This window comes from Erpetoichthys calabaricus, chromosome 9 (assembly GCF_900747795.2).
Source record: "Erpetoichthys calabaricus chromosome 9, fErpCal1.3, whole genome shotgun sequence".
Classification (NCBI taxonomy): domain Eukaryota; kingdom Metazoa; phylum Chordata; class Cladistia; order Polypteriformes; family Polypteridae; genus Erpetoichthys; species Erpetoichthys calabaricus.
The window spans coordinates 184686106-184699420 of record NC_041402.2 but is presented as its reverse complement, the minus strand read 5'-3'; the positions used below and the strand labels follow the sequence as shown (position 1 = coordinate 184699420).

The 13315-nt window shown below is 41.7% G+C and overlaps 1 protein-coding gene across 2 annotated transcripts in view; it reads left to right on the top strand.

Annotated features, from left to right (window-relative positions):
- The first annotated feature begins 486 nt into the window (after window positions 1-486).
- The window catches only part of LOC114656956 (calcium-binding mitochondrial carrier protein SCaMC-2-B), a 69405-nt gene continuing 56576 nt past the window's right edge, over window positions 487-13315 (top strand). Inside the window, exon 1 of one of the 2 annotated variants that reach the window (XM_051932349.1) lies at window positions 487-1229. In XM_051932349.1, coding sequence (XP_051788309.1) covers window positions 849-1229 — 381 coding nt within the window. In that variant the 5' untranslated portion in view covers window positions 487-848. The remainder of the gene's footprint in view (window positions 1230-13315) is intronic. The other variant, XM_028808612.2, reaches the window with a different exon arrangement.

The following is a 13315-nucleotide window of genomic DNA, read 5'->3' as shown; positions in this document are numbered from 1 at the left end:
ATGATGTCTTATATCTTAAGCTGCCTTTGTGTCACTGTTGAAAGTACTTTAGTTGTACAAAACCCCGACTGAGGACTCAAATGTCAGAGATCATCTACATCCACTCGATGCATTCATTCCTCCATCGTGACTGATTTATTTTAGCCGATCCTCTAGCCCGCTCTTCTCCAACGCGTGCTTTTTACAGTTCCTCGTGGCACACAGCGAGAAGGAATGGGGGATGGTGTCTCGTGTTCGGAAGTCCTCTGCTTTTTTTTTTGTCCTGAAGTCATGTCGTTTGTGATTCGAATCTCATTGGCCGCTAAATTATATGCAAAAGAGGCATTCTGATACAGTTCCCATTAAAGCCTGCCCTCAGACGCATTCCGGGGCTCGATTGGTCTTTTTACACACGTCTTCAACAGCTACAGAAAATGACTCACTTCCGGTGACAGTAACGCCACGCCCAATTTCTTTCACCGGCTTTTTTTTATCTATGATCAGCTGGCTCACGAGGGATGAGCGCCAAAAAAAGAAGAATCCGACTTCGAGGAAATTAGGAAATTATTTCTCAAGAAAATCTATATAGATAAAAATTGGAACAGACAATATCATTCTTAGCAGACGATTAGGGCGAAGAGAAAAGCAAGAGCCACCAGAGGCGGGAGAGAGGAAGGCAGCTGGCGAGCCGGGCAGTGCGTACTGGAGCATCAGCATCGACTCGCGCTCTCCGCTGTCAGCGCGCAATCGGACTGTTTCCACGTCGCTTTATTTATAGCATTTTTTTTTATATTTTAACAAGATTGCTTCCTTATTATTTATTTATTTTTGATTTTTACCTTGTGACTGATTATAGTGAATTGACTTCAATGATGCAGCACCACAGGCAGTTCATCTCACCTTTACTCAGCGGGGTTTTCTGCCAATGCGATTCTGCCGGAGCGATCCCAAGCGCGGACCCTGGTGGTGGTGGTGGTGGTGGTGGTGGAGGTGGCGGCAGCGGTGCTGGTGTTGGTGGAAACGGCCGATCGACGAGTTCTTCCAACTCTTCTCCACCCGCTACCCCACAGGAGACCTCCGATCTGTCGGAACCTTGCGGCGGCGTAGTGTGCGGAGGACCGGACCAAGAGCATCGTCTCAAAGTCCTCTTCCAAGTGCTGGATGTGAATAAAGACGGGGGCATTTGCGTGAACGACCTGACCATTGGACTCAAGAAGCTTGGGGTTCATCGCACCGAGCACGAGTTGAGGGTAAGTGTTCAAAACGAGATTCTTGCCTGCTCCACTCACCCACCTTGTTACTAAACGGTTGGTGGGCAATTTAGTGACACTTTGCTTTAGCCGGTGTGAACTAATGTACCCCCTTGGGCAGCACTAGAAATTGTAGAAGGTATGTCAGAGTGCCCTGTAGGGTATCAAAAACTGGAGTATGTAAAGGTGCCCACTTGTTCAGCGCAAGCATCCATAATGAGTTGTGTGATGTCTCTTCTCTAACATGAGAGAGACCAGTAATTGAAAAAAAGAATCTGAGGTGACATATCGGAATTGTACCAGATGGGATAAGAATAGAGGACAGTAACTGATAGGTGGGGATACATGACACTTTGGGGGAAGGGATACACACTTGGGCAACTGAAGCAGCTCGACTATGATGGAGTGCCTTTTGGGGCAAAAATAGAAACTGCAGTGAGAACAATAGATAATCTGCCTGATGGGCATTATTGAGAGTGCATGAATGTGAACAATAACAGCATACAGTATACACTAGAGCAGGGGTTCCCAAGATTTTTCACCCCATTTACCCTAGGGTAATTTTTTGAAAGTAAATCCACTTCCACCCTGTTCTGTTCAGTAATTTGAGTTTATTCTTCGACCATAATAAAGTGATCGGCAAAGGGGACATTTTAAGATACTGTTTTAAACATTTGTATTTTAAGTTCAAATAACAATAATAATATTCCATCCATCCACAATGCTATTTCACTTATTTAAAAAAAGCTAATGATTAGAATGAAGCACACTGAGTTGATGAGAACACATCAATCAGTGAGATGCTTGTTTATGCTTTTCATCTACAAAGTTAGGTATTCTTGGTGCAGTTGTTGAAGGAGCAGGTCTCATGTCATCTTTGGGAACTAATCGAGACCTTCGCGACCTCACCTTTTTTAAGAGAATTTACCCCGGGCTGAGAATCCCTGCACTAGAGTTTGAAACAGCTTGTAAAATTGCTAATTTATTTGCAGCAATAAAAACAAGTCAATATGTGAATTTGCCCAATTGGACAGTGCTAGAAATTGGAGTAAATATAAGGACACACTAAAGTCAATATGTGATCACTGGGATGTCACTAGAAAGTCCAAAATGCCTGTTGGGGTAACAAAGTGCAGTAGGTATGACAGGGCGTCCACTCTGACATCAGAAGGAGACTGCATTGAGTGTTTGAGGGTGTTCACTTGGCAAGGCTAGAGATAGGATTGAGTGTGGGTGGGTGCCTTCTCGGGTAACGCTGCCAGCTAGAAAGAGAACATAACACTCTGCAGTTATCAGAGGCGTAGCGCCAGGGGTTAGGAATAGTGCATAACAGCTATCGCTACTTCCTGCTGGCATGCAAGATGTGCTGTTGAGAAAGTAGTCCTACATTATGATGTTATTTAGTGTTATAGGGATGTCAGCACACTGGAAAGATCCAGACGATGAATGGGAAACACATTACAGGACACAGTTTCAGTCCATCTTAACCTGGTATACTGCTCTTCACAGGAAGTATGATCTTAAAACCATTCACAGATCAATTTATACTACGGCAGATGAGAAATCAGCATGAACCTTTTATAAGTTTCACACATTTCATCTTGAACCACTAACCATGTCTCAGACCTAATGTGTGCACAATTCATGGAGTGACAGGAGGCTGGAACCTATCCTGACAGACCCAGTAACCAACCTTGGGCAATGGTCTATAGGACACACTCACTCACACATCACCAGTGGATGGTTAACGTTATGAATCAGGTTGATACAGTATACATTATGTCTGAGGATGTGGTAGGAAGTCATAGTTCAAGAAGGAAACCAATGTGAAAACAGAATGGGAAAATTCCTTAGAGACAGTAATTCTGTACAGCACCTTTCACAGCGACATCCCTCACATTATCTTTGCTTCGTAATTAACAAAACAACAATAAATGAAAAGAAGCGCTCTTGAAAATGAAAGTAGGAGCTGATGGAAATTGTCACCTGAGAAGTAGATGAAAATATTGGAGAATAGTAATGAAAGAGAATCACTTAAGGCAAAGTGTGTGAAAGAAAAGCAGCAAATAAAAAAACAATAGCAAATCTGTAAAAAGGCACTCTTGAATTGGAAGCTTTGGGGGTCAGTGGTCACTGTTCAGTCTGTCCCTAGCTAAGGATCTGGTTTAAAAACACATGATTGTGTGCTCTTATCACCCCATGTGACCCAACTGAAAGCCATTTCACCTGTTGTGCTCCCTGCTGATTCATCATTTGCATGGTTTGGGTAAACACTGAGATGGAGACGTATAACAGATGTACAGCATAGTGATAATATGTGTTGTGCTTGACACCTTGTATTAGCGCTGCTTGAGCCATGTGTGTGTGTGTGTATGTGTATGTATATGTGTGTGTATATATATATATATATATATATATATATATATATATATATATTTATATTTATATGTGTGTGTATATATAGTGTTGAATTTGTCAACCTAGAAAATCTAGGGCTAGGTCTACAGCTATAACTATATGGATGAGAGTGGCAAAATAAACCTAAAGGGAATTAATAATTTATGCATTATGCCTTACAGTTAAAGGTGTTGGTTTACAATTATGCACAGTAAGCAGGATCATCCATCTCCAGCTGTGAGCTAAAGCAGAGCCTAGAGGTCACACTCTCAGGATAGAGAATGGGACCACACAGTAAGTGTGGGTGGTGAGGAGGGGAAAATCATGGAACAAAAGATTGATTTGGTAGTGTTGATATGCTGCTAATGCCAGGGTCAGTCTGTTGGGTGTGTAAGCTAACTCCTATATTCTTATGAAACCATCTCTGTTTAGAAGTATTATGCTATTATATGTTGTAGCCTAACTGGAAAATCTGTCTCTTTGTACATGGCTCAGATGTTTTACAGTGAGCTTGAGCGACTGGAAAGGAAACTAAAGAGCTTAAGATAAGTGAAAAATATCTGCTTCCTTTCCTATGTATTGTCTCTTACAATTCAGGACCTTGAAGCATTGCAATGAGTAATAAAACAATGGATGTTCAGTCTTTCAGGAGCAGAATGGCTGGTTTGTGACTGATAGAAATTGTGTTTAAAAGGAACATTTTTAGAACCCTACGGTTATAACCTAGGAAGTACAGTCAGGACAAGGTCTGTAGGTCATCTATAGTAATGATAGCAAAGCCTGCTCATAAATGTCAGTCCATCCGTTATTGAACCTATGCAATTCAGATCAGGGTTGTGGTGGGTCATAGCCAATCAAGGCTGCTTGGGCACAAGTACGCAGCTGAAATCTGGTGAGTGTCGAGTGATCAAGTGACGCTCGCAAGGAGGAGGTATGCAAAGACGTAACTGATCTTTTAAAAGATGTCTTCCAAGAAGAACCCAGTTATCTTGTGCAAACATAGGATCATGTGCAAAGCTGCATGGATGGGAAACAGATATTAAGTAATAATGAGTAAACTGTTTGAAGAAGTGCAGAGGTGCTATGTTTTAGTGTGGGTTTTAAGTGCAATAAAGTGCAAATAACAATAAGTTATTGACCTTGTCTTGGTTAATCAATTTCATGAATGACAATATATCACAGTAAATAATGCCACAAACAAAACTGGAATTAGTGAGTTTTTTTTTTTTAAAGAAATGTGTAAACAATGTTATCTACAGTTAGTGCCAATATACCATGACAAGAACAGGATTAAATTAAGCACCCAGTGTAATAGTCAAACAGTCCCACAGGCTTCTTTAGGTAGTGTGCTGGTCTTTGGTTAAGCACAAGTGGTCTCTGGAGAGGAAAAAGTAGCTAATGGTAGAGCACAGGCCTCTTGGGGTCGGGGGTGGGGGTCTTGTAACACTTAATTATTAAGCTGGAGTAACACAATGCTGCTAGCTGGCTTGATGTCCTCTGTGCTCTTTTTTTTCTGGTCGATTTGCTTCTGACAAGACGTACAGTTGAATCAGTGGAAAGATGTGAGCTACATCTGCAGCCAACTCACAACTGAAGCATTTCTGCTATAAGTTATATATACAATTTCCCTGTGTTAGATTGGCAGGGGCATTGCCAGTTTCAGAATCTGTTTATAGTGTATACTGTATATTGTGATGGATGGTGCACATGGGCGGGTGTCCCGGCTGGGATGAAGTATGGCTCCTTAACTGGATGGGAGACCAGCCCTACAATGGCACAAGAAACAGAACGAAGATCGTCCTGTCTCACCCAGAAGACAGACAGAAGATGCCAAAGTAACAGTGGGTATACTGGCATTCCAGCTGGGCTGGACTCAGGCCAGTATAATGGAAGGACAGGGTAAGACAATTTGTAGGACTACAGGCTCCCCCAAGACAATAGGAGGCAGCTTCCTTGGGTGATGTTACTTTTGTGGGTACCCACAAGGTACTGTGCATATTGTAGTTATGTAGAACAGCCTTGTCAGGATCTGTGGGGGACACCAGGGGGTGCTGCAGGGATTCCTCATCCCTGCATTATGGGACTTCCATTTGACCTGGAGGTACTCTCATCAGGCTATACCCTAGCACCAGAAGTACTCCCAGCTCCCAGATAAAAGAAGTCGCTTGACCTCATCCATGTGAGTCAGAGTCAGGTGGAAGTGGACAAAGCTCACCTGGAAGGTGTAGAGGAGGAGAAAAGGAAGAAAAGAAGTGAAGACAATTGTGTTTATTGCACTACTGGAACCTTTTTGGAAGGTAGCTGTAAAAATAAACTGTCTTTTTAAACGAGACTTGTGTCTGGGTTTTGAGGCTCTCTGGCACGTAGGCAAGGAAGAGCCTTGTGTGTGTTCTGGTATTGCTCTACCAGTGACCCGTGCAGTCCATTATATACATACAAATACATTTTCCAACCTGTTTAATCCAGTCAAGGGTTGTCGGAGGTTGAGGTCTATCCCAGGCACAGGTTGGACACAACACTGGACATGATCCACTCACTTACAGCACATCTACTCAGGGTCAATTTAGAGTTGCCAGACAACCTAACAAATACTGTTTGTTTTTTGGGTTGTGCCAGGAAAACCAAAAAATCTCAGGGTGACACCAGAAGAGCATGCAAACGTCACACAGACAACAACCAGGCATATGGTTTAACCCATGAAGCTGAATCCATTGGGCAGCAGTACTAACCACTGTGTCATAGTGCAGCCCCTACATATATTCATATATTTTATTTTTATACTGGTTTGTGAGAGTATAATGTAGTTACTGTATGTATATCAAAAATCCAATGGAGGTACTGTATTTATATCCAGTGCAGGAGTCAGCTTGTTCTGCTGGGCCCCAAGGGCTGTAGATGTTTATGCCAGGCAGTTTCTTAACTATGGAGCATTTCATTTAGTCAGATGGATTGATTCTGCTTTCTCTGTGCAAGCTCATAATTGTTAACATATCTGTATTTTGATTATTTGAGTAAAATTAACAGAATGACCATTGGACCAGAAATGTATTTTGCCCATTTCTTTGTAAACACTTCAAGTGCGTTTCTTCATGAGAAATTTTACCCTCCAATTTGATGGGTGTTAGCTGTCTTTATTTGCAACTTGTCTTTAAATCATGTTTGTTGAGAAAAAAATAAGGACTTGGAATCTTAATAAGGTGATGACCTCATTTAAGTATGATGAAGTGGAGATGCTATTGTACTAATGAATTTAAGTATAAAGAAATAGTCTAACAGATGAGAAACAGAAATTGAAGACATTTAGTAGTAGTAAGTCTGTACCTGCCCTACTCTTGCCTGACATCCTGCTTGGCACTGTGCCCGAACCTCAACTTTCTGAGAATCCCTCGGGTGGAGCTGAAAAAAGTTGGTAGAGACTGAGTGGCCTGCCATGTCCAACTCAGCGTGTTGCCACAGCAACTCTCACCAGGAACAGTGGAGTGAAAATGAATGAAAGAATGAATGAAAGTACTGTCCTCAGCATAAGAAAGAAGTTTTCAGTAAATATGGCTGCTGACCTTAATATGGGATTCTTATGGCCCAGTCTTCACTGCTGTAAACCCATTTTGCCTCACCAAAATGTTCTTTATCATCCCAGACGAATCCTGTCTTACCCCCACCTTTAAATGTGGGTTCGTTGAAGCTGGTCCTAAAACCTTCTAGTCCTTGTTATCATCACTCAATATATGAAAAGCATATGAAGGTCATAAATTAACATGAAAACAAATTATCTGTCCATCCATCCATCCTTCCATCCATCCATCCATGCTGTGCCAGTAAAGCATCACAGGTATATTGTGGTTAATAATTGATCATTGCTGTACATACTCTGTCCCATGTGGCTCCACCCAAGTAGTAGTGAAACAGGACAAACTTTAAAAACCAATAAACGAACAGGTATCGCTAGCTAAGCAGATGCAAGGTACACTCTAAAACGTGGCGATAGGTAGACCGATTCAAACTGCCTCCCTCCTCTCGGCCTGCAGCTGCACTCTTCGATTTGCGCAAATAAACTGGTACTGCAAGCAAACTATGATACTTAGTACAATGAGAAATGTTGCAAAATCAACTGGAATGTTCAAGCAAATAATAGAAAACACCAGATCTAAATCTGTTAAGTAGTTCTCTTGTTCACTCGCTAAGCAGAGGCAAGGTACGGTCTGAGGCTGGCATGTAAGTGAGGAGGGCCCTGCCTGGCTCCCCACTCCAGATGTCATGCTTCCCCCTCCCTTCGGCCCGCAGCCTCTGTCTCAGATTGGCGAGATTAAATCGCTCCTGCATGCAAACTATGATACTTAGCGTGATGAGAGAAGTCGCAACATCAATTGGAATGTTCAAGCAAATTATAGAAAAAAAAAGATCTAAATCCGTTAAGTAGATATCGTGAAACGCAGACAGACAGATGGGGGGGGAGTTGTGTAGTTTATTTATTATGTACATGTTCTTCTTAAGTTAGCATATGCTGGATTTATGTCCACGTGTCTGTTGATGGCGTTTTCATCTGATAGCCAAGACTCGGCCAACTCTCTGGCACTTTTAGTACTGGCCTTAAATTTTACTTTTACATTATCCCAGTTGAATGTGTGTCCTGTCGATTTAGTATGTGCATAGATCAATGAAAGTGAGTCCTTTCTTCTGACGGCGTTGCGATGTTCCTGTACACATGTTGAGATTCTTTTTGATGTTTGTCCTATGTATACCGCTGAGCAAGAATTGCATGGAATACTATAAACTGCGTTTCGTGTTTCTGCTGTCGATTTCTTGTTTTTAGCATAAGAAGAACATGTACATAATATATAAACTACACAAACCACACCCCCCCCCCCCCCACCGATCATAGGGACTTAGTCACCCCACCCCCCCCCTTAATGTGTTACTATATATTGCCTTTGATTCTTGTAAGTCTAAGCATTATCCTCTGATGAAGACCCCTGATAGGGGTTGAAAGCTCAGGAATAAAAACTATTTTATGATACGTGATTCTTTTGTCTCCCTTCGTGGATCTCCAGCTGCAAATATATATATATATATATATATATATATATATATATATATATATATATATCCATCCATTATCCAACATGCTATATCCTAACTACAGGGTCACAGGGATCTGCTTGAGCTAATCCCAGCCAACACAGGGCACAAGGCAGGAAACAAACCCAGGCAGGGCGCCAGCCCACCACAGGTCACACACACACACACACACTAGGGACAATTTAGAATCACCAATGCACCTAACCTGCAGGTCTTTGGACTGTGGGAGGAAACCGGAGTACCTGGAGAAAACCCACACTGACATGGGGAGAAACTCCACGCAGGATAGACTCAGGAAGCGAACCTGGGTCTCCTAACTGTGAGGCAGCAGCGCTACCCACTGCGCCACCGTGCCGCCCGTTACATATATAGAGATATTTATCCAAAATTAATGATTTCACTTTTAAGAATTTTTCAGAAAAAATAACAACCTGAACTGATGTAATTAACTTTTACAAATTTCGTTATATGTTTATACATTCAGAATGTCACTCAAGTCCCTGTTTTAACATATTTTCGTAAAGAATACCAAAGAATATTGAATATTCACAATACCCTTGGTATAAAAGAATCTAATTAGGGGATGTGGTTACAATTCTAGTCCATGTAAAAGGGAAAGTGTGTTTTGAATTGTGATTTGAATACCACCATAGATGGAGATTCATGGGTAAAAGCTAGGGAGAAAGTTCCAGACAGCAGGAGTCACAACACTCACTGAGCCACGGCCAGGCTTTACATAATAAGCCTTTGGAAATGTTCAGTGGCTGAGACAATAATAATAATAATAATAATAATAGACTGTAATATTAATGTGATATGATATTATAAGGCATAGTGGGTTGAATGGTGCTGTGTTCATTCATAGGAATAATAATAACAATGATTCTTTCCATTTCTATAGCACTCTTCTCATTGCTCAAAGCACTTTTCAAAACGAGTGGGGAGCCACTTCAACCTCCACTAATGTGTACCATCTACCTGGATGATGTGATGGCAGCCATTTTTGCGCCAGTATGCTCACCACACATTACCTGTTAGGTGCTGAAGGGGTGATAGATAGTTTTCCAGTTAATGACAGGGGATGATTATGGGACCAGAATGACTAGGCCATGGTGGGTAATTTGGCCAGGACATTAAGCGTGGTATGTGTCAGAGCTCTGGCCACTGTGTTTTAAACTTGTAATCTTTTCATAACTAAGGTAAGATGATCACTGAAAGTTGATTTCAAAAATCTAGTGAAGAGTTTCTAAACTTTTGACAAAAGGAGGAGACACGGGTTCTGTAATTAGACAAAAGACACCTTATTAGAACTTATAGAATGTTGAACATGGATAATGGGAAAAATTGTGCAGAAACTAAAATCTGGTAAGGAATCAGACTTTGTATCTTTTTTGTAAACTTTAAAGGCCTAATGTGGCTTTTCTGGTAAATTGCATCCACTAAAGGGATTAATTGTCATGAACTAACAGTTGTGGTCTGTTAATTGCCACAGTTGTTGATCCTCTTGTTTGTTTATGTGTCTAAAGGCCATCCTTCCCTTAATCTTAAAAAAGAAGAATGACAGGAACTAGCAGGCGTGTTCCAGATTTTAGGAAGTTGTGACTCATGAGGGATCCTATTAATGCTTTTCTCTATAGATTTTTGTTTCAGTGTATCAAATTATTTCATTAATTTGGCTCAATTTCATACTACATATTGTGGATCAAATGGTGCAGGATATATAAAGTCCTTTCATAAAATACATTCAGTCAATATGTTTTATTAAAAATCTTAGTGTTCAACATTTGTCATTCAGTTATTATGTGAGCCAAATTACAGTAAAAAGGCGGTAGTGGTGAATTTTACCTTGGGCTTCCTCCAGACTAAGCTGCCAATTATTTATCCAAAGTTCTTCTTCTTTGACAAGACATATATTGTACGCTGCCTAATATCTTTTACAAACATTTTAGACTTCTTCACTGTCACTCTCATTTGAGTTTTTTATTAGTTAATTTTTCTCCATCATTATGCAGAATTAAAGTGGCACAGAGGATAGGGTTGATGTCTTGCAGTTCCAGAAACTTGTGTTTAGTTCACAATCTGGACAGGTCTGTATGGATTTTGCACATTCTATCCATGTCTGCATAGCTTTTCTTTGGGTACTACTAGTTTCTTCTCACATGCCATGTGTTTTAGGTTATTTGGCGACTCCTTATTGGTGTCATGTAGACGTGTATGCCCCTTGTGATGGCCTGATTATTCAAGTCAAGTCAAGTCAAGTTGGGGAGCAGGCACTGGTACAGCATGTTGCCACACCCACCACGTGACGAAACAACTCGGGATCCCAGTTGGCAACCCCCCAGGCAGACACGCGGTCCAGTCCCACCCTCTGGAAATGACCTTCTATCTGCCACAGCCAGGTGTTACGTGGGCGACCCCATGGCCTGGTCCAGCCACTCGAGTCCCCAGTAATGACGAACCTACGAGCCGGATCACCCTCGGGGAAATGCGCCACATGGCCGTAGTGCCATAACTAATGCTCCCTCACAATGCAGGTCATGTGCCTCATTCGGGACTCCATGAGCAACACCAAGTCAAACCAGTGGCACCCAAGGATTCTTTGAAGAGACACCAAAGGAGTCCAGTCTTCGTCTCAGGTCACTGGATAGCGTCCATGTCTCGCAAACATATACCAAGACACGAAGCACCAGGACTCTAAAGACTGAAACCTTTGACATTTTTCAGTTCCTGGCCTGGTCAGTGTCAGTATGGAGTTTGCATGTTCTGCATGTTCTGCCTGTCTGGGTTACTGTCTTAGTCTTAGACACCATAAACACACCTGTTAGGTCAAGTGCTAACTCTGTGTCACACCAGTATGAGTACGTGTTACCTACAATAGATTGGCATCCCATTAGGGACTGAGTTCTGCCTGGTCTCATCTCTTCGAGACTTGTTATTGGAAAAGGTGAGTAAAGGAAATGGATGTGTTTAGTTAATGTCAATTCAAACCATCCATCCATCCATTTTCCAACCCACTGAATCCAAACACAGGGTCATGGGGGTTTGCCGGAGCCAATCCTAGCCAACATAGGGCACAAGGCAGGAACCAATCCCGGGCAGGGTGCCAATCCACCGCAGGACACACACAAACACACCAAGCACACACTAGGGCCAATTTAGAATTGCCAATGCACCTAACCTGCATGTCTTTGGACTGTGGGAGGAAACCGGAGCGCCCGGAGGAAACCCACACAGACACGGGGAGAACATGCAAACTCCACGCAGGGAGGACCCGGGAAGCGAACCCGGGTCTCCTAACTGTGAGGCGGCAGCGCTACCCACTGCGCCACCGTGCCACCCCAATTCAAACCATCTTTATTTTATGTAGTGCTATTCATAATGTACACAATAACCAGGCTTTTTACATACAAACAGAGGTACATTTCAAATAATAAAAGAAACATCTATGATGGGCTGGCATCCTGTCTAGGGATTGGTTCTGTCTTATGCATGGTGATTGCTGGGATAGGCTCCTGCTGTCCCTTGACCATGCCCTGGATAAAATGGATGGATGGAGTGAAAGTCAGTACTGCATAATATTTGAGAAAAAACATGAACAAAAACTGCATATGAAAATGTCACACAGTAGTGATGCTACAGGTCTGCATTAATGCATGTTGAAAAAAAAATCAGCAGAATGTCATGTTTGGAAGTGTTTTGTGTTCCTGGATTTCAGCGTGGGATTGTGTGAATTGTACTTATTATTATTAATAAAAGCCAAAAGACACACACACACACACACACACACACACACACAGAGTCTTTCATTATTGCAGTTTTTATCTGATTATGGAGTTGGTTCAGAATTGGTTTTGTGTGTGCAGTGATGTGACCAATCAGATATGAGATGTAATTTTTTTTTTGTTGTGTTATGAATTTGAACGAGGGACATGAAATGATGCCAAGAATAACCATTTTTTTAAAATAATATTAATAATAATAATACATTTTATTTATACAAGGCACCTTTCTAAGCAGTCAAGTACACCGAACAAACAATAAATAAAAAAAACACATTATAAACAAAACTTAAAATATCAGAAAATATAAAAATTAAAACCAAGCAAAGCCACTGTAATCATAGAGAAAAAGCCATTTTAAACAGATGGGTTTTAAGTTTACATTTGAAGGTTGAAAATGATTCGATATTTCTAAGCTCAGTAGGTAGTGAGTTCCAGATCTTGGGAGCAGAACAGCTTAATGCTCCGCTCCCCATGGGGGTTAGACGAGCGAGAGGAACGGTCAGAAGAGGATCTAAGGTTACGAGAGGGAATGGCAATACGAAGAAGGTCGGACAGATATGGAGGGGCGAGGTTATGAATGGTCTTAAATGTTAACAGCAGAATTTTAAAATCAATTCGAACCTTTATCGGGAGCCAATGAAGCTGCTGAGTAATATGGTGAACAGATGGGGTTTGAGTAATGATGTGAGCAGCAGAATTCTGGACCAGCTGAAGCTTATGGAGAGATTTATTATAGAGACCACAGAGGAGTGAATTGCAATATTCCAGAGACAAGAAGTAACAAGACTGTACACAAGAATGGCAGTGGTATGGAGAGTGAGGGAGTGCTGT